The sequence below is a fragment of the Scyliorhinus torazame genome, chromosome 18, assembly GCF_047496885.1.
Source record: "Scyliorhinus torazame isolate Kashiwa2021f chromosome 18, sScyTor2.1, whole genome shotgun sequence".
Taxonomy (NCBI): Eukaryota; Metazoa; Chordata; class Chondrichthyes; order Carcharhiniformes; family Scyliorhinidae; genus Scyliorhinus; species Scyliorhinus torazame.
In genome coordinates, this window is record NC_092724.1 from 50795407 (window position 1) to 50816632 (window position 21226).

At 48.6% G+C, this 21226-nt stretch overlaps 1 protein-coding gene across 4 annotated transcripts in view; it reads right to left on the bottom strand.

The window, feature by feature from the left end:
- Positions 1 to 16808: 16808 nt before the first annotated feature.
- shdb (Src homology 2 domain containing transforming protein D, b) overlaps positions 16809 to 21226 on the bottom strand; it is a 348493-nt gene continuing 344075 nt past the window's right edge. For 3 of the 4 annotated variants that reach the window (XM_072482747.1, XM_072482744.1, XM_072482746.1), the window contains one exon: positions 16809 to 17262. In XM_072482747.1, coding sequence (XP_072338848.1) covers positions 17076 to 17262 — 187 coding nt within the window. In that variant the 3' untranslated portion in view covers positions 16809 to 17075. The remainder of the gene's footprint in view (positions 17263 to 21226) is intronic. The other variant, XM_072482745.1, reaches the window with a different exon arrangement.

Here is a 21226-nt window from a genome sequence, read left to right on the forward strand (position 1 = left end):
TGGCCGTTAAGAATTGCCGTTGGGGCTCCTAATAAGAGCCCAAAAGTCCGTTTCAACGGGAGGTGCCGAAACGTGCGACTTAGCTGGTCATCGCCGCACCCGGAAGTCGTGCTCCTTTTTCCTCTTAACAAGACATTCAACCTCTCTTGTCAACCATGGTTCCCTCACTCGACCATCTCTTCCCTGCCTGACAGGGACATACATATCAAGTATATGTAGCACCTGTTCCTTGAACAAGTTCCACATTTCACTTGTGTCCTTCCCTGACAGCCTATGTTCCCAACTTATGCACTTCAATTCTTGTCTGACAACATCGTATTTACCCTTCCCCCGATTGTAAACCTTGCCCTGTTGCACGCACCTATCCCTCTCCATTACTAAAGTGAAAGTCACAGAATTGTGGTCACTATCTCCAAAATGCTCCCCCACTAACAAATCTATCACTTGCCCTAGTTCATTACCAAGTACAAAATCCAATACTGCCCCTCCTCTGGTCAGACAATCTACATACTGTGTTAGAAAAGCTCCCTGGACACACTGCACAAACACCACCCCATCCAAACTATTTGATCTAAAGAGTTTCCACTCAATATTTGGGAAGTTAAAGTCGCCCATGACTACTACCCTGTGACTTCTGCACCTTTCCAAAATCTGTTTCCCAATCTGTTCCTCCACATCTCTGCTACTATTGGGGGGCCTATAGAAAACTCCTAACAAGGTGACTGCTCCTTTCCTATTTCTGACTTCAACCCATACTACCTCATTAGGCTGATACTCCTCGAACTGCCTTTCTGCAGCTGTTACACTATCTCTAATTAATAATGCCACCCCCCACCTCTTTTACCACCCTCCCTAATCTTATTGAAACATCTATAACCAGGGACCTCCAACAACCATTTCTGCCCCTCTTCTATCCAAGTTTCCGTGATGGCCACCACATCGTAGTCCCAAGTACCGATCCATGCCTTAAGTTCACCCACCTTATTCCTGATGCTTCTTGCGTTGAAGTATACACACTTCAACCCATCTCCGTGCCTGCAAGTACTCTCCTTTGTCAGTGTTCCCTTCCCCACTGCCTCATTACACGCTTTGGCGTCCTGAATATCGGCTACCTTAGTTGCTGGACTACAAATCCGGTTCCCATTCCCCTGCCAAATTAGTTTAAACCCTCCCGAAGAGTACTAGAAAACCTCCCTCCCAGGATATTGGTGCCCCTCTGGTTCAGATGCAACCCGTCCTGCTTGTACAGGTCCCATCTTCCCCAGAATGCGCTCCAATTATCCAAATACCTGAAGCCCTCCCTCCTACACCATTCCTGCAGCCACGTGTTCAACTGCACTCTCTCCCTCTCTCCCTATTCCTAGCCTCGCTATCACGTGGCACCGGCAACAAACCAGAGATGACAACTCTGTCTGTCCTGGCTTTTAACTTCCAGCCTAACTCCCTAAACTTGTTTATTACCTCCACACCCCTTTTCCTACCTATGGCGTTGGTACCAATGTGCACCACGACTTCTGGCTGCTCCCCCTCCCCCTTAAGGATCCTGAAGACATGATCCGAGACATCCCTGGCCCTGGCACCCGGGAGCCAACATACCTTCCGGGAGTCTCGCTCGCGACGCCAGAATCTCCTATCTATTCCCCTAACCATTGAATCTCCTACAACTATTGCTTTTCTATTCTCCCCCCTTCCCTTCTGAGCCCAGAGCCAGACTCAGTGCCAGAGACCTGGCCACTAGGGCCTTCCCCCAGTAGGTCATCCCCCCCAACAGCATCCAAAATGGTATACTTGTTTTGAAGGGGAACGGCCACGAGGGATCCCTGCACTGTCTGCCTGTTTGTTTTTTTCCCCCTGACTGTAACCCAGCTATTCTTGTCCTGTACCTTGGGTGTGGTTACCTCCCTGTAACTCTTCTCAATCACCCCCTCTGCCTCCCGGATGATCCGAAGTTCATCCAGCTTCAGCTCCAGTTCCCTAACACGGTCTTTGAGGAGCTGAAGTTGGGTGCACTTCCCGCAGGTACAGTCAGCGGGGACACCGGTGGTATCCCTCACCACCCACATCCTACAGGAGGAGCATGCAACTGGCCTAGCCTCCATCCCCTCTTACCTGACAGAATATAGCTGCCCTGTGGACTAACTAGATCTCCGCCCTCCGACTCTGCTCCCAGTCAGCTACATTTTCTGCAAACTCCTGGCTCTCTTCTCACTCTTTGCGGAAATGTCGGAAACAAAATGAAAGATGCCATGTGAGCATCATGATGTCCCTTCCAACTTTTGAATGTGCCTTGCGCTACTTTTGAGTGTGAGGTAAGCGGTTTTCATTTTATTGCTGGGCCCTTGTAGTCTTAATCCCTGTCCACTTCAGGAGAACTGGGACGGGAACATTCCTTCCATTAGCTGCCTATTTGTCTGACCCTGCTGCCTCCACCTGCTCCTGTTCACTCATGTTTGCTGCGTTATCATGTACACTATGGCCCATTGCCTAACCCATCCAAGTACTGGCTGGTGCTTGGGAGGAAAGGAGTGCATAATGGTGCCTCATTAGAAGGCTTGTCTTCCTTTGAGGTGGATTCGGCCAAAGGCTCTCAGTGCCCAGAAGGGATTGGAGAGAAAAGGAATATGTGTTCCTGAAGGACCACCGATCTGGCAGGTTTGGCATTTCAGCTCGGAGAGATCATGATGTTGTAGCTTCCTCCCTGGACTTATCCTTTCCATTGTGCTCTGCATCGTTTCCTCCTGTAAAACTAGAGGGCAGGAGTTAGTGAGCACTTACTAAAAAGAAGAGTGCTCACGCATGCAGCTTCTGTCTGTTGAGGGACGAGATGGAAGCAGGATTGGGCGAGGCTTTGAAAGGAACCCAATTGGCTGGACTGGGACATGAGGAAGGAATCATGAGAGGAATTCCTCGTTTGACAATAATTACCCTGCGAGAAGAGAATGTTGCAGCGAGTGGCTGTTGTGGAGGCAACATGCAAGAAGCATGTATGTTTGGACAGAGAATCCGATGGTGGGCTGCGATGTAAGAGATGCTGAAAGCAGGGGCTGGTTTAGCACAGGGCTAAATCGCTGGCTTTGAAAGCAGACAAAGGCAGGCGAGCAGCACGGTTCAATTCATGTACCAGCCTCCCCGAACAGGTGCCGGAATGTTTGGAACTAGTGGATTTTCACAGTAACTTCATTCGAAGCCTACTTGTGACAATAAGTGATAAAACATTTTTTTTTAAAAGACGTTGGGGGGCATTGTTCAGAGCCCCGGGGGAGGGGCGTGTGAAATATTGTGGCTAGGTATTATTGAGAGAGATGGGGAAATGAAGGGCAATATTCATCCTTTGTCTCATTAAATCATTGAACCAGCCCCTGCGTTGACGCTTGTTACTGGTGGTCTTCCTGGAACTCATAAGCTCAGCCAGCTCTCTCCAGGCCTGTTGAACAACCACTTTTCATATATTTTTATCATTATTGGGAAGAAAACTTCCCTTATTCTTCCCATCTCTTCCACCAGGACCTTGAATGGGGAGATTTGTCATTCCAGATCCAGCCGTGTGGGTAACCGTCAGCAAGGCCCTCCGCAGTTACACCCGGTCTAAATGTTAGGCCAGTGGGTAAGTTTTACACTTGCCCTAGTCCTTCTCGAACACGGTCTTGTCATCTTCCAATGATGACGTCCAACATTGATTTGACTTCTGTAACACTGTTCTGATTCTCCAGCCTCCCAGCTACTTTTTTCCCGTGGTGTGCTCCCGCCACTGTCAATGGGAATTCCCATTGAAACCACCCCAAACTACTGGAAAATTCTGCCGCCAGTGAACGGCCGTCGAATTCTGAGCCTAATATCTCATCTGGAAGGTGTTGCCAGGTGAAGAGATGCCATCCAAACGTTAACCTCACTTTCTCTCAGTTGTTGACCAACATGCACAGGGGCTGGTATTTTCCAAGGGGCAGGAGGAGGCTGGCGGGGCTCAGGGGATGTAAAACTGGGTCCCATCCCAGCAGCACCATTCCCAGCCCACCCCCTATTACAATTTCATCCGCTGCGGGGTAGGTGTCAGGATGGTCTGCTCATCTGTGGGCCAAGAAGGCCTTAAGTGACCAAGTAATGCTCATTAATGAGCCTTCTCCCACTGCCCCTCTGATTTTACCCGTGAAGCGAGGGAGGCTGACACCAAGTGGCAGACTGGTGGCTGGGCAAGGGAGAGGGGGTGGGTGGCGGGCGCTGTCTCCTTTATGGGCTCTCTGTGTCCATCTCAGACCCTCCTGCCCACATGTGTTTCCCCTAAATCACCCTGCCCTCCCACTCTACTCACCAAGGCCTGCAAATCTAGCCCCGCTGAGATCCTGGACTACTTGGGCTCCAATGCAACTTGCTTCCCTTTGGGAATTTCAGGGGTGACCACTGCTCCTGGTGGCACTGCTGAGACAAGAGATATGCCAGCTGTCTGACCGAGGGCAGAAGACCTGCCTCAGGTCAATTAAAGGCCTGATGGCCGTGGGGCAGGCCAGCCAAATGGAGATAGGTTCAGCCCTGCCTTTTACACCAGTGATCTCGGGACCCCGCCTCCAAGGGGTGGGGGGGAGGGGGGGGGCTGCTGAGGTAGCACTCCTCCTTATGCTTTTGCTTCTCAAATTTAATCCTTCTGCTGTTTCTGTGGCCTTTGTAGTTGTTGAGAACGCTGGTTATTACCGACTCTGCTTTCCTGCTGCCTGTACTGATTTCAGTCAGGTAGACTTTGGGCGTGATTTAATGGCCACAGTGCACACGAAAAGCAGTTCGCAGCGTGGCCGATAGAAGCCGGAGACACTGCTTCATGGATCTACCTGGCTCGCAATGCCTTGCGGGATCTACCGATGTAAATCCCGCCCTTTGTAGGCGGGATCATATTTTAGCAAACCTGCATATTAAAGTGAGACAGCTAGTCTCACTCGAATGTGCAGATTCCGAAGGTACCTGAGGTGTGGGACAAATCTTCCTCACCTCGGAGATCTTGGGCGTGCGCTGTTCAGTACTGGTCTTCACAAACGGGGACCAGTCGGAACGGCACTCGTGGGGGGTCACCTAGGGGATTGGAGGCCCCCAGGTGCATGCCCTTTGGGCAGAGTGGTACCCTGGCACTGCTGGTGCCACCCTGGCACTGCCAAGGTACCCAAGTGGCACTGCCAAGTTGGCATTTTCCACGCAGTGGCTGTCGGGCGGGGGCGCACAAGTTGGGGTGGGGGGGCAATATGGCTTCACGATCTCTCGCTGCACTGAGGAATTCTGGTGAGTTGAGCCCCTCAGTGCACAAAATGGGACTATGTACTGCCTCGGCATGTGTTCCCCGCTGAGGCCCCCTATCTAAATCGTGCCATGTATGTTTGCGACCCGCACCACAAAAACAGCTTTAATCAGAGAATTGTTACTGTAGCACCATCGATCACACACGAGGCGAGACGTAAAGAACTTCAATCGAGGCTTTATTGAGCAGACTTGTTCAGACTCGTTCCCCAGCAGCTCAGTCACAGAATGCAGAAGCGGGGATTAACCCAGGTTCTTATACCCCGCCTATCTGGGTGGAGCCCAGTAGGCGGCGGATCCAATCTGGATCCAGCATCTGTCCTCCAATGGCTCCTCGGCATTCATGGTGTACCGTATTACCCTTAATACATACCACCACAGTTACAGCACTGAAGGAAGCCATTCAGCCCATCCTGTCTGCACCAAGTGAACAATTACTTTAGTGCCATTCTCCTGCCTTCACCCCGTAACCCTGCACATTCCTCCTTTTTCAAGTACTAGTCTAATTCTCTTTTGAATGTTTTGATTGAGCCTCCCTCGATCAGGCTCTCCAGTTAGACTCATCATTGCCTCTTTAGTAATTGCACCGCCTGGTGTAGAATTGAATCTCGCAAACTAAAACATTTGATCCCAGGACTGTACCGGGTTCGCTGATCTAACCTGGTAAGCAGTGGAACCTGGCGAGTGGCTCGTCAGAGGCCCACGAGTAGGTTTCAAGGCTTGTCTTGAAGCAGCACCTTTAGCTCACTGTCGGTCGAGCTGGACTCCAGCAGCACATGAGGGATGGGTGCTGGATTTATTCCAGAGGACTTCACAACCGCTCCAGGCAGCAAAGCATTCTGTTCCCAAATTTCATTTTCAATGGGTGAGATTTCTTCCATTCAAGAAGGTCTGGGGGGATGTTACTTTAAGACAGTCCTTAAACCTACCTTTTTTTTACCAAGCATTTGGTCACCAGCCCTTATGTCTCCTTATGTAGCTCGGTGTTTAAATTCTGTATAATAATGTTCCTGGGGTTGTTTATTTAACCACGTCATAGGCATTATATAAATGCAAGTCATTATTGTTGAGGGTCAGGAGGGGCTGTTCAACCACGGAAGGTATCACAGTTAAGCTCAATCTTGCCCCTCCCAGCCCTGCTTGTCGTTCGCCGACAGTTTCTTGCAGGGGTCACTGGTCAGGGGTCAGAGCAGGAACATTCTGCTGAGCCAATCGACAGATCCGCTGACCCCTTATGGCCCTGGGATCAAATTGTCTTGGTTTGCAAAGGGTGAGGAATTTCAGCCATGGATTTAAGATTTTAGGCAAGAGATGCAAGGGCGGATGCAAGGCAGAACCTTTTTTATTTTACCCAGTGAGACCTGGAACTCTTAGCCTCCAAGGGTGGTGGAAGCGGAGACGATGAATGATTTCAAAAGGAAATTGAATGGGTGCTTGAGGGAAGTAAACCTGCAGGCCGACAGGGATGAACTAGTGGAAGGGGATCAATCGGATTGCTCTACAGAGAGTCAAGTGGTCTCGCTGGGCCAAATGGCCCCCGCCTGTGCCGTAATGACTCCACTTTAAGTCTATTTTCCTAACAGTTAAGCAAATTTCTACAGCGGATAACGTTGTGCGCAGAGGCAGAAGCGTTGCTTGAGGAGATTTCTCCCAGTGTGCTGACCAGCAATCTCTGCCAGCAATGCCACCAAAAACAGATGAACTCGTCAGTCATCTCATTGCTGTTTGGGGGAACCCACCCAAGTGTAACTACATTAAAATACTTGATGGACGCCTGAGGACATGAGAAGACACCATATAAAAGCACACATTTTCTTGATGCAGTTATTAATGAGGCTTACATTTTTTCACATTCTGCAGTTTCCCAGGTCTCTGTTATTGGTCGGATAAACTTGAAAATTCCTATTGCAACTACCCCCCCACCCACCCCCCTAAACACTCTTTAAGGAATGCATTCACGATCCTAACAAATCACTGCATAAAGAATTCTCCTCATCTCCCCCCTCGTTCTTTTGCCAAAATTGTTAATCATCACCAGAAGGGGGCCCTCTAGTGCCACATAAAGTACCAACTCAGCTATTGTCCTTCTGAGAGCAAATGTGGATCGGATTCTCACGCAATCTGCTTCTCCAGGATGCAAGCGGTTAGAAAGAGAACTGAATGAAAAGCTGCTGTTGCCCTGATGAGTTGGCTGTGGGCTCAGTATCTAAACCAACACTTTGGTGCAATGGTGAGGGAATGCTGCACTGTTGGAGACAGGGGGCGGGATTCTCCACCCCCACGCCGAAGTGGCCGCGCCGTCGTGAACGCCGTCAAGGTTCACGACGGCGCGGAACGGCTCCGGTCCCGACCGATTCAGGCCCTGACAATGGGCCAGTATCGGGGCCGCGGCATCTACCCGCGCCAGGCCTTGTCGCCCGCGTAAAAGCGGCGGTGAATAGATGACGCAGCCGGCGCCGCATAACGGACGTCATCCGCGCATGCGTGGTTGCCGTCCTGTCCAAATCCGCCCCGCAAGAAGATGGGGGACGGATCTTGCGGGGCCGCGGAAAGAAGGAGGTCCTCCTTCAGAGAGGACGGCCCGACGATCGGTGGGCACCGATCGCAGGCCACCCCACATTGCAGGTGAAGCCCTGTGCAGGATCCCCCCTCACCCCCCCCCACAGGCCGCCCCCCCAGCGTTCACGCACCGCCCACGACTGTAGCGACCAGGTGTGGACGGCGCTGGGGGGAACCCGCCGTTTTGGCCTGGCCGCTCGGCCCATCCGGGCCTCAGAATCGCGGGGGTGCCGGAGAATCGCCATTTTGGGTATCTCCGGCGATTCTCCGGCCTGCGGCCTGCGAAACTCGACCTGCCCGTTCCCGTCGCTTGGGAGAATCGCGGGAGGGCGTCGGACCGGAGTCCCCGGAAATTTTGGTGGCCCAGGCGATTCTCCCAACCGGCGTGGGAGTGGAGAATCGCGCCCATTACTTTTTCTATGGCATGCTGAACCAAGACTCTGTCTGCCCTATTCATGGATGTATATGATTACATGACATCGCTCGGCAATATTTAATACCCCGATGGCATCATTAAAATGTTTTGGTCGTAATTCTCTGACCATTTGCTGGTGGCGGGGTTCTTTGGTCTTGCTGGCAGCGCACCCCTGCCCATGGTTTCCCAGTGACGTGGGGTGGCCTCAATAGGAATTCCCAGTTACAGCGGCGGAAGCAAAGAATCGCGCTGCAGGCAAACGGTGCGCCGCTTCCCCCCACCAGGAAACACACGGCTGTGAGGGCAGAGAATCACGCCCATTATCTGGTCATTCAGCATCTAAATAAATAAATAAATAATCTTTATTGTCACAAGTTGGCTTACATTAACACTGCAATGCAGTTACTGTGAAAAGCCCCTAGTCTCCACATTACGGCGCCTGTTCGGGTACACAGAGGGAGAATTCAGAATTCTCAGCTGGTGCGGTAACCAGCGATAACCTTTCGGGTCCATGTGACCCTTCCACAGAAGAGTTTTGTCACATTGGGTTTGAAATGTTAACTCTGTTTCTCTCTCCACAGATGCTGCCAGACCTGCTGAGTTTATCTAGCATTTTCTGTTTCTGTTTCAGATTTCCTGCATCTGCAGTGTTTTGCTTTGATCTGGTCGTTGTCGCTCTGATGTTAATGGGAATTGGTTAGCAGCATTTTCTATATTACAACAATGAATACACTTCAAAATTCTTCACTGGCTGTAAAGCACTGTGCATTTTCCAGATATCTGAAAGACGCTATATAAATGAAAATATTTATTTCCTTACATCTTTTACACCTGCAAGGTCAAATAAAAATAAAGTTGCCATAGTCCCAGATGGACAAAGGCTGCTTTCTTATTTGAGGGGAGAGCTGACTGGTGATTTAAGCTGAGGATCACCACTGGCGTGAGCCAATGGCCACACTGCCCTGGAAAGCAGCTCGCCATTGTGGGCGGGATAATATTTTAGCAAATCTGCATATTAGAGCGAAATAGCTAGTCTCACTTTAATATGCGGATTCCTGAGTTGCCCGAGGCATTGGGATCTATCCTCTTTGCCCTGGAGACCTTGGCTGAGCACCATTCAGCACATGTCTTCAAAAATGGAGACCAGATGGAGCTGCACTCGTGGGGTCTCCCAGGGGATCGGAGGCCCCTAGGAGTACCCTGGTACTGTTGGTGCCACCTGGGCACCCTGGCAATGCCAACCTGGATGCCAGCCTGGTATTGTGAAGATGCCCAGGTGGCACTGCCAGCTGATAGGGGAACTGCTGTGGTGCCAGGTTGGCACTGCCAGGGTGCCAAGCTAGCATCTTTGGTGTGCTGGCAATGGGCTAGAGGTGCCCTGTGTGGGCGTTGGGAGTGTATGGGGATCCTCCCATAGTGCGTTGGGGCTTGGGGTGTCTGGATTGTGTCAGGGGCCTCAGAGATCGGGCCGATATCTCGCTTCAGGTGAGCGAAGCTTCTCAGTGCACAAAATGGGACTATGGGCAGCCTCAGCTGCGTGGTCCCCACATAGGCTCCTTATTTAATGTGAGTGGCATTTTACAGCTATGTGTTTCTCGATGCTGCAAGCGCCGGGAAACACGTGGTTAAACAAGCTCACTATGGGATTTTGTTCCTTTTTAGTTGAATCGTGCCCCACACCTCAGGCATGGTTGAGAAGGTGGGGCCTGCATGGATAACCTCAGCTGGGGCAGGAACTGAACCCCATGCTGTTGGCCTCACTCCACATCATGAATCAGCCAACTGAGCTAAACCGCCCCCCCCGCCCGCCTCCATTGTGGAAGGGAACAAAAATTGGTGAGTTGTTGACATAGTATAGTGATTACATTTATGATGTGGAGATGCCGGCGTTGGACTGGGTGAGCACAGTAAGAAGTCTGACTACACCAGGTTAAAGTCCAACAGGTTTGTTTGGATTTGAAACAAGCCTGTTGGACATTAACCTGGTGTTGTAAGACTTCTTACAATAGAATTTATACTCAACCGTTTTTGGAGAGTGTAGTGAAGCTGAGGCCGTTCTATAAAAAGACGGGAGATTTAATAGAAATGTTCAAAATGATGAGGAGTTTCAATTGACCAAATTAGGCGAGACTTTTTCCACTGGAACGAGTGGTCAGTGTAAAGGAGGCAGCTTTAAGGATATTGGCAAAGAGCTGGGTGGAGGGGGAGGGGCGAGGGGGGCAGATATTTTTTAATGAAGCAAGTTGTTAGGATCTGAAATGCATTTCCACAAAGGGTGGGCGGGGGGATCAGAATCGATAGGAATTTTTGCATGGGAATTAGACAGACACTTAAAAAGGAATATTCTGCACGGCCATGGGGAAAGAACAGGAGAATAAGACTAATTGAACAGCTTTTTCAAAGAACTGCTGTTGGCCCAAATGGCTGACTTACCTCCTTCTGTGCTTGAAGATCCTATGTGTCTCTCGGAATATCTTGCATATGTTCAGCTCCTTTAATGTAATCAAATGTCTCAGACATTTTGAAAGAAGGAGATCCATTGTGAGTATCCTTTGTGTTGGGGAGAGAAACAGGGGCGGGTTGTAGTTTGCACATCCGTGGTTCATGGAGGCAGTTGCACATATGAAAATGTAGCCGCCTTCAAACAGGTCCAGTTTTGGCTAGTGGGATTTCCAAAGCACAATTTGTAAACTTTACACTTTTCAGGAGAAGGTCTAAACTTACCGGAACGATTTAGAGAGGTAGCGCTCCACAAAACCCCTCCCCCCCACACCAGCACTGGCCATGGACGCCACAACATGCTGCCTCTGAAAACACCGGCCGCTCACCTCTTCATCAGCCAGCACGACTGGCTGACAAATTTATTTTGCAGGTGTGAACTGCGACGGCGTGAGACTTTGGCCCATCCGGGCCGCTGATTAGCAGGGGGCCTAGAGAATCGCCAAACTTAGCACCTCGGGCGATTCTCCGGGCGGCGCGGCGCAGACCTCGATGACGCCCTTCTCGCCAGTTGGGAGAATGGCGGAACTGCGTCGGACCGGCGTCGCGCGAAAATCCGGTGCGAACGGCGATTCTCACAAATGGGAGAACATGGGAGCATGGAAGAATCCCGCCCAATGTACCCTTTTAAATTGGTCCTTGCGAGAGGTAAAGTATCCTTTGAGAGAGGTCAAGTGCCCTTTGGGAATGGTTAAAGTAGATGTGAATGTGCATAACAAATGCATAAACATATTTGCCTGTCAAGCTGTCAAGCTATTTGGAGTTCCCAGCCTTTAATTTTCTTTAAATTGCAGTCTTCGTGCAATTTCATTCTCTGGTGACATTGGCCTGAGGCCTATCATAATAGGATTATTGCTGTATGACTCATTTCACAACCTAGCATTATCACAGTGGGGTGCCTGTCAATTCACAGTTTGATTGTCAGTTTCAAGTTGACACAAAGTCCTGAATGGGGGACTATGAATACAAATACTTGTTTTTATAAGAGTTTAAACACTTAAATGACTCCTGTTAACACGCCCCACCACTGAAACAAAAACCCAGCTATCTGTGGCACTTTCTCTTTGGAGGTTTCCTGACTCTGCACTCTGGGGCGGCAAGGTGCACAATGGTTAACACTGCTACCTCACAGCCCCAGGGTCCCAGGTTAATTTCTGGTCTCGGGCGACTGTCTGTGTGAAGTTTGCACTTTCTCCCCGTGTCTGCGTGGGTTTCCTCCGGGTGCTCCGGTTTCCTCCCACAGTCCAAAGATGTGCAGCTTAGGTGGAATTCAGCGAGGAGCAAAATATTAGTGTGGCTTATCGCACAGAGAACATGAAGCAGATTTCCAATAATAATCCTTATTGTCATAAGTAGGCTTACATTAACACTGCAATGAAGTTACTTTGAAAAGCCCCTAGTCGCCACATTCAGGCGCCTTTTCGGTACACAGAGGGAGAATTTAGAATGTCCAAATTACCTAACAAACATGTCTTCCGGTACTTGTGGGAGGAAACTGGATCACCCGGTTGAAACCCACGCAGACACATGGAGAACGTGCAGACTCCGCACCGACAGTGCCCGAAACCTGGGACCCTGCTGCTGTGAAGCAATTGTGCTATGGTGTCATCCATCACTTAATCACTATCTCAATCACTATCTTGTGACCTCCCTCTGGATCCCAGGTGGGGACGAGATCAGCTTTCAAAGGTTGATAAGATAACTGCACAGGAAAAGTCAAGGAAAACAAGAGATCCCATGGTTGAAGCTTATCGCAATTCTAGGCCAATCCTTCACTCAAGCATCCAACAGTAATTTATAATCGATAGCCCACTTCTCACGCAGAATATTAGCAGGAGACGGGAAATGATTGGCGAGAAGAGAACCCAAAGACAGAGCCAAGTATTTTTTAAGAAAGTTTATGAAGGCAGCAAAGTGGCAATGAGGCACTTGCAGGAGAGTTTCAGAGGATGTTGCATAGTGGCTTGAGTGATCAGCCTCCAATATCCATAGAATACCTACAGTACAGCAGTATGACATTAGGCCCATTGAGTCTGCACCAACCCTCCCAAAGAGCACTCAACCTAGGCCCACTCGCTCGCCGCAACCGTGTGCATTGATCATGACCAACCCACCTAACCGACATATCTTTGGACTGTGGGAGGAAACTGGAGCACCTCAAGGAAACCAACACAGACACGGCAACCTGCAAACTCCACACAGTCACCCAAGGCCAGAATCGAACCATGGTCCCTAGCACAGTGAGGCAGCAGTGCTAAGCACTGTACTGCTGAGCCATCTGAAGGGAGGCTGAGAGCAGGCAGTGAATCGTAATCCAGAACTGGAGGCGCAGACACCTTCGAGATATGGGTGAGATTAAGATGGACCCCAGCTGCATTTTCAACACTCTCCGTCTTAGCTGAAGAATAACTCGGTGGGTGAAATGGCTGATACCACCAGGGGAAATCAATGTCAAAAATTGTAATGAGAAAGAAGGCAAACACTGCATTTATTCATAGCCTTTCACAATATCAGAACATCCCAAAGTGAGGAGGAAAAGCTTTCTAACAGACCAAATGGATGCCGTGCGAATTAAATTGGATAAGGAAAAAAGTCAATTTAGAGGATTTCAAATGTATATGCCTTTGTAGTACGATTACATTGAATTCCAATTATTCTTCACATTATCCGATTCGAGCCACGACTACTGGATTCTGTATTGACCCACATTTTGATTCTGAGCCTGAATTATAAATCCCACTCGAGCACAAAGTACTAAATTCTTCCACAGCCCTTGCTGGGGCTGTAGTAATAATTCACCGACTACAGTTACTCAAAGTGTGGAGGAGAAATTTCTACAGATGGCAGTGCTCAGGAGGTGTGTTATAAGAAACTGTGCAAAGCATAGTGGGGGGATGAGAGGAATGTGGTACTCTAACCTTCATTTGGCTACCACATTCCCTGCAGATTAATCAACGGAAAAGTGGCAAATGCCCTCAGTTCTCGTAACGGATCCCACCATCCATTCCCAGGTTTTGGTGCTTGTGTAACTAAACCAGGGTGTTGACTGATCTACATGTTGAAAAAGGTCATGACGGAGTAGTCATGGGACAGCAGAGATAGTCAGAGCCTCCAGTTAAATGGCAAAGCTTGAATTTTTGTAGCTTTTCCAGGTATTTCATTAATTGACTTTGAAGTTCAGTCACAAATATTATCTGGACAAATGCAGCACAAGCAACAATGAGATAAATGAGCAGTTGATCTGAATTCTGGTGGTGTTGATTGAGGGTTGAATGTTAACCAGGGGCCCAAGGATATCTTTCCTGAGCTTCAAAATGATTCTACGGGACCTTTTATGTCTTCCTGACGCCTCGGTTTAATGGCTAATCTGAAAGGCAGGACCTCTGACAATGCAGCACTTGTACTGCATTGACGTGTTAGCATAGGCTTTGGGTTCAAATTCTGGGGTGGGGCTTGAACATACAACCTCCGAGCTCCCAGGTGAGTTCTATCATTAAGTTAAGCTGGCACTTAAATAAAAGATTCCTGGTGTCCGGTCAACGCTCTAGACTCAGGATATTTTCCTGATCAGGGCAAGTATTCATTCATTCATTCTGTTTCACTGAATGTCTCCAAGATGGTTGTCGAGCGAATATAGCGCATACAGATTAGAAATCCGAGCTTCGATGCCCTGGCCTGTGCTAAATCGTCAGGGATCAGTTGATGAGCCACTTGCGCTATCTGGTGGCGGAAAGTGCTAACAGTGCCACTCCTAATCCTTGCAGCCCCGGTTGGATGATGCACTTGTGGGCGGACAGCAGCAGGCTCAGCTACAGTGCTAGGCCTCGATAGTGGATACTCAGGTTGGCTTCACATGTGAAGGGTGGCCACTTGGGTGAGGTACTGAAGCATGAATGGCACATGTGAAACCCATAGCCCAGAGAAGGCAGTACCTTGAGGCTAGGATGAACATTTTTTTAAACTGCAATTACATTTATTAAGGTTTGTTCCTTTTCGGTAATATTTTATATTAAATCCAGGAATATTCTGTCCATTATTCCGTCGTGACACCACAAACCCTCTGTTGTGCTGGATGTAATTACAAATTATTCATTTATCATGGTACAGTTAGTGATGGGATTACGATAAATGGCTGTTAAAATCAGGTTATGATTGTGATGATGATGGAGTTGTCAGTGAATTACTGCCATTGCAGTGTTGTTCAGGAAGTCTAGACTTAAGCATTGAGTAAGCACAGTCACTGTGTCAGGAGCTCTGCTAAATCTCCTCCATGTGGCCTATCTTAGTTTTGCTTTGTTTGATTTGTAAGATACTTTAAAAGTGGGAGACACAGGGTGGTATTTAATGTAGACGATGGGTGTCTTGACCCAATAGTTGGAAAGCTGGGGGATGGAAATATCACCCTCCACCTGCCACCCGAGGACTCCTGGCAAATCACGGCCAGCAGTTGTGCATTGCTCGGTAGCACCACTAGTGAGACAGTGGCTGCTGCTGGTAATGCATCCACCCAAGGATCGTCAAGTGGGCCCAGGACACAGGGGAGTGACGGTGGAAAGAGTGTAATGGGGTGTAATGCAGTGCCTGATGATGACGGTCTCCCACCCCACCCACAAATCACCAGAAGTCCACAACCATAAGTGACCCTGAAGGTTTTGCTGTTTAGACTTGCCCATTGGAACGTCCCCCACTTTCTGTTTAGTGAGTACCATTGGCAGCAGGATTAGGCTCATAAATCAGCATTAATTGCCCACTCAGGTGCCTCATTTGACAGTGAGCTGTGAAGGTCATCCAGGGGCCTAGTCGCCCCGGACATAATCGGGGCAGAAGCAGGAAGACGGTGAGATCCTCATACTCCACCCTCCAGTCCAATTAAATGACCCCTTCCATTGGGGTGGGTTAGAATTACATAGAATTAACAGTGCAGAAGGAGGCCATTCGGCCCATCGAGTCAGATTCGGCCACACCAGGTTGTTGGGAAGGTGAGTGGAGGGCATTAAATTTCGGCCACAGATGCAGAGAGAAGCAAAAGCCAATGGAAGGTACAGAATGTCAGGAGGAAGAGTGATAGATGGAGGAAATGAGAGTTAGGCAGAGGGAAGGAAACAGGGGTGAGGACATCCAGGTAGATAAGGCAGAAATGGTGAGGGAGAGATAGACAAAATGAAGGACGGACAGATGGATGGACGGGCAGAAGGAGTCACGGGCATAGGAAGAGAACTAGTCAGACAGACACAGGGTAAAGAGAAAGAGAGGTAGAAAAGACTGAACACGCATTAAGAAGCATTTGTGTGTGTGACCGATGGCTGGGCTGTAAAGGTTGGATTTCTAAAACAAATTAGGAATTTGTAAATACTCTGTCACCAAAGCGGCATGAGATGCTTTCAGTAATGACCTCATTACTCACCTTAATCTCTCATAATAATTGCTGTGATCATCATAATTTCTTAAAACCTCTGCACAGAACACTTTGTGCTCTAAGCCTCACTTGTGAATTATGCATTCAGACATTTCTTCCAAGCATATTTTATAAAAATCGTTAGATATTTACAGAAAATATTATTGAAAATAGAAAACACATATTACACTGGTACCCCAAGACACTGCATTTCATTCCCCACCCCCCACCTTCCTCTCTCAATGCTTCACTTGGTTGGAGCACTGCACTGTGCTGCACTCAGTCACACACGCCAGGAAGGTCCCAGGTTTGATTCCTGGTTAATGCTATCAGAGCTAAGCTCAATCAGGGGACGACAGCATGGTAATTTACCTCAATGTCCCTTATGTCAGGAGATGGTTAGGGCAAAGACAAACAGAGATGCCCTGCTCCAGGTCAACGTAAACGTGGATCCCCACCCCCTCCTGGAAAGGCGTGAGTGCTGGATGTCGGATGAAGACATGATTGAGTTTGGCTGTGACACACTCATGATGAAGCAGCCAGCTAAGATGCAGTGACGTGAGTGAGGTACCAGAGGATGTCAGGTGCCCGCAGTATTATACACAGGAGGAGAGGGGTGGCGCGGACGCACGGGAGAAATAAAAGACATTCCGTATATTTCCAGTAAATGAGTGACCGAATCTTTACAGCAACATTCATGATCCAATTCACCACAGCTTTTGAAATATAAGCCCAGGAAATGAGATAGTCAACAGATATGGCCTGCAATTATATCACAGCCCAGATTTGGAGCTCAGCACTGTATTCAATTCAGTATCATAAGCCAGGTGACTGAAATTCATGTTGACGTTCTATGTCCGTTAAGATTAGGTTCCTTTTCTTTTCCCCTCAGATTTGCTCTCTGTTTACTGCCATGCTGTGGGCAGTGTCCAGTCACAGTGTTTGTACCGTCACAGGAAACAGTAAGGAGAGATGTTCAGCACCTTTAATTGGCAGCTTGTGGCTCGTGTAGTGGTTTATGACCTCTGGGATACTGTCAAATGGTGGGCTGTTCTGACCGAGGATGTACTTGCAGTCTTTTGTCCTGCTGAATTTCATGTGCATGTATCCTTGGCTGCTCCTGCGGAGAGAAAGAGTGGTGGCAAAAGTCAGGATGAGATACAGGTTGCAAATTTGTGATCGAATTCACCCTGATGATAATACAAAATGAGACAAGTTGCATGTGAGCAATTATCACATTAGGCGAGATGCTGTCCTGCTTTTTCTGATTGGGGGGAGTGGGGGGGGGGGGGGGGGGGGGGGGTGGAGGGGAGGGTGTCACATGAGTCCACAATCAGAAACTATTGGCTGATTGGATGTTCCCGGAATGGAATCGTACTAAATGGGAGCACAAGTTGGGAAATCACAACCTCCAGGAAAATCACAGGCTATCGACCCATCGTTCTCTGTCCTCCACTCGTCAGTGGGGGATCGTCACAAGCCATGGTTGATGGCAGCACCGGCTCTGGTACTTTTTCTCTGTGCCCAAGGGTTCAATCCAGCTGTGGTTTGAGCCGGTGTAGCAGACCAGACAAATGGAATATTAGAGGCTGCGTTTTAACCTTAGTTACTGGTAATATAATACTGACACCTAAGAAATTACTTCCCAGTGAAGGTTACAGTTGGTGAGATTATGAGTTTTCTAAGATGGTTATATTTTGGGACTGTGCCGTTAATTTAAGATAAAATGAAGTGGGGCGGGGGGGGGGGGGGGGGGGGTGAGTCTGAAGTCAGCTTGACTGCAAGTCTAAGTGGTTTCATTGTTATAAATTAAAGGGCGCCCAGATTGTTTTACTGGGAATAATCATAGATTATCATAGAATTTACAGTGCAGAAGGAGGCCATTCAGCCCATCAAGTCTGCACGGGCTCTTGAAAAGAGCACCCTACCCAAGGTCAACACCTCCACCCTATCCCCATTACCCAGTAACCCCACCCAACACTAAGGGCAATTTTGGACACAACGGGCAATTTATCATGGCCAATCCACCTAACCTGTACATCTTTGGACTGTGGGAGGAAACCGGAGCACCCGGAGTAAACCCACGCACACATAGGGAGGATGTGCAGACTCCGCACAGACAGTGACCCAAGCCGGAATCGAACCTGGGACCCTGGATCTGTGAAGCAATTGTTCTATCCACAATGCTGCCGTGCTACCCCAATAAGGTGGAAGGTGTTTACACTTGGAGACAATGACAGCATCCTGTGTGCCAAGAGTGGATAGACTGTGAGTCTGTAATGTCCCAGGAAAGTGTTGAGAATATCAAGTTGTAAATGGTTATGCTTTAACCTCTCTTCTATCTTCCAAGATAAAAGAAAGTCTCTTGGGGTCTCAAAAATAGCTGATCAGCATTTCTACAAGGCCCTTGTGATTCATCCTGTCATGGAGATGGACTCTGGGAAGTGAATGATTTCTAAGATATCTCTGAAAACTCACAGACAATGTTGGTCTGCGAAGATCCAGGCGAAGGAGAGCAACTGTAGGCAGCAAAATTCTCTGGTTTATCCCACAGCAATATAGGTGGGAGCTCATGTTCAGACTGAATTCATGAGGAGTTAAAATGAGACTGGGAAATTTGCCTCACTTTAGCTGAAGGGAGAATTCTTCAGAGAAAAATCTGCTGTGAACAAAGATCTGGGCCGGGATTCTCCCCTACCTGGCTGGGCGGGGTGTCCCGGCGGGATGGAGTGGCGTGAACCACTCCGGCGTCGGGCCGCCCAAAAGGTGCGGAGAATTAGGGGCCAAGCGCTCACCGTGAGGGGCTAGGCCCGCGCCGGAGTGGTTTCCGCTCCAACGGCTGGCGTGCCGGGGGTGTCTCTTACGCGTCGGCCATCGCGGAGGCTGTGGCCGAGGCAGAGGGAAAAGAGTGGGCCCCGATCGCGGGCCAGGCCACTGTGGGGGCACCCCCTGGGGCCAGATCACTCCGCCCCCCCAAAGGACCCCGGAAGCCACCCGAGCCGCCCAGTCCCGCCGGGAAGGTAGGTGGTTTGATTCACGCCGGCGGGACAGGCATCACAGCAGCGAGACTTCGGCCCATCGCGGGCCAGAGATTCGCCGGGGGGGGGGGCCCGCCGACCGGCGCGGCGCGATTCCCGCCTCCACCGAATATCCGGTGCCGGAGAATTTGGCAGCCGGCGGGGGCTGGATTCACGCCAGCCCATGGCGATTCTCCGGCCCGGCGGGGGGTCGGAGAATCCCGCCCCTGGAGTTGACAGTTTCCAGACTGGGAAAGGTAAAGATCGGAAGTAAACCCCTGGGAGCTAAGAATTATTTTGAACGGATTCCAGGAGAATTGAATGTCTACTAAAAGGATGGTGTAACACATACCAGAGTGTTTTTTTTTAGATGTAATAAAAATTCTGTTCCGTTTCATTCTATAGTTGCAAGCATTTATAAGTTGCCTACAAAAAGTGTTTAGTCAATAGCCTGTTGTGTTACACTAAATGTCTTAAAATGTGAAACCTTATTGTGTTATCCATTCAGCTATTAATTCGAAGTTTGAATTTCTAGAACTCATCCAAATATCCCTGGTCAGTGCTAGAATGTAACAGTATCATTCACCAGCCTTGTGAAGCTTATGTTGGCTATGGAGATAGTGGAGGAGAAAGAAAAATTCGATGAATTTTTCTTTAAAAAGGGCATATTTTATGCAGACAAAAGATACATTTAATTGTGTTGCTAGGGTCATCTGTCCTGATCACTAACCAGCAATCACCTCCTGGAATGTGTACTTGTATGGTCATGAGATGTTGGTCTCCTTTTGAAAAACCTCGTTGTTCGTGAGCCCATTGACACTTGCTGTGAGTAATTGTAATTCTGGCCAATGGTATAAAATGGGTGTTTTTGAATTTGATGCCGTTATACACACTGCTGGTTAAAGATTAAAAAAATAATTGAATGGGGTGTAAAATGGACGACTAATTTATTATCGTCCATCGTTCAGAGTTAAAATTGCCACCCCCTCCCCACCCCAGTGGTCACATGTGAAGAATGGCCCCTGGATGATGATAGCTCTGTAAACAGAACTGAGCGCTAATCTCCATTGGTGGCTTTCGTAGCTCCATATCTGTTCATGTGTGACTCCAATTAAGAAAAAAAGTAATTACAAGTTAAAAAAGGAATAGTGTCTCCCCACTGTTCATTAGCTTAGGAATTCAAATATTCAATTGTACTGACTAATCTGGTGTGAACATTGACTTAATTGTAATTGAATTTCAATCACAACCGATCAATCCTAAAGTTCTGTTTATCACTAGACCTCTTGGCAATGTGAAGGCTATTACAATATGCGGCCAAATTCAAAGTTTTACTGTACAATTATTAATTTTATTTGGCACAGCATTTCCATAGCAATTGCCCTGTCATACTGGGGAATCAGCTCCTCCTTTTGAAAAGATCTGGTAGGTGGACCATCCATGTAGTGTAGAACCCGGCCAATTGTCATTTTTAATTTATTCGTTCATGGGTTATGGCTGGACCAGTATTTATTGCCCATCCCTAATTGCCCCTGAGAAGGTGATGGCTGCTGCCTTTTTGAACCGCTGTAGTCTATATGGTATATTTACACCCACAGTGCTGTTCTGTTCAATGCATAGCTCCTTGTCGAGGAAGCCTCATTTAGTAACTCGATTTAGAAACCCTTGACCATGATGATGGTTTTCCACCTGTGCCAGGCACCTGGCTACTGAGAGTAATCATTTCTGGTACTTTCCTGCTGCCATCACTCACTTTAGAGGTAAAATCGAGTTTATAAAATTGCCTGAAATGTTTGCTTGAAAACTGGTTCTACATGAGAATGACTTATGGTGCAAAAACTACCTTGTGACCTTCAAAGGGTTCCTGCTGTATCTACTAATAGATATAATGGATGCTTTCTTGAGGGACAGAAATTAACTTTAAAACAAGCCTGCAAATTGAACCATAATGGAAAAGCACATTGGTAGGTGGAATGTTACAATTTGTTTTCAAAGTGCTGTCTCGGGTGGCACAGTGGTTAGCACTGCTGTCTCACAGCACCAGGGAGCCGGGTTCAATTCCAGCCT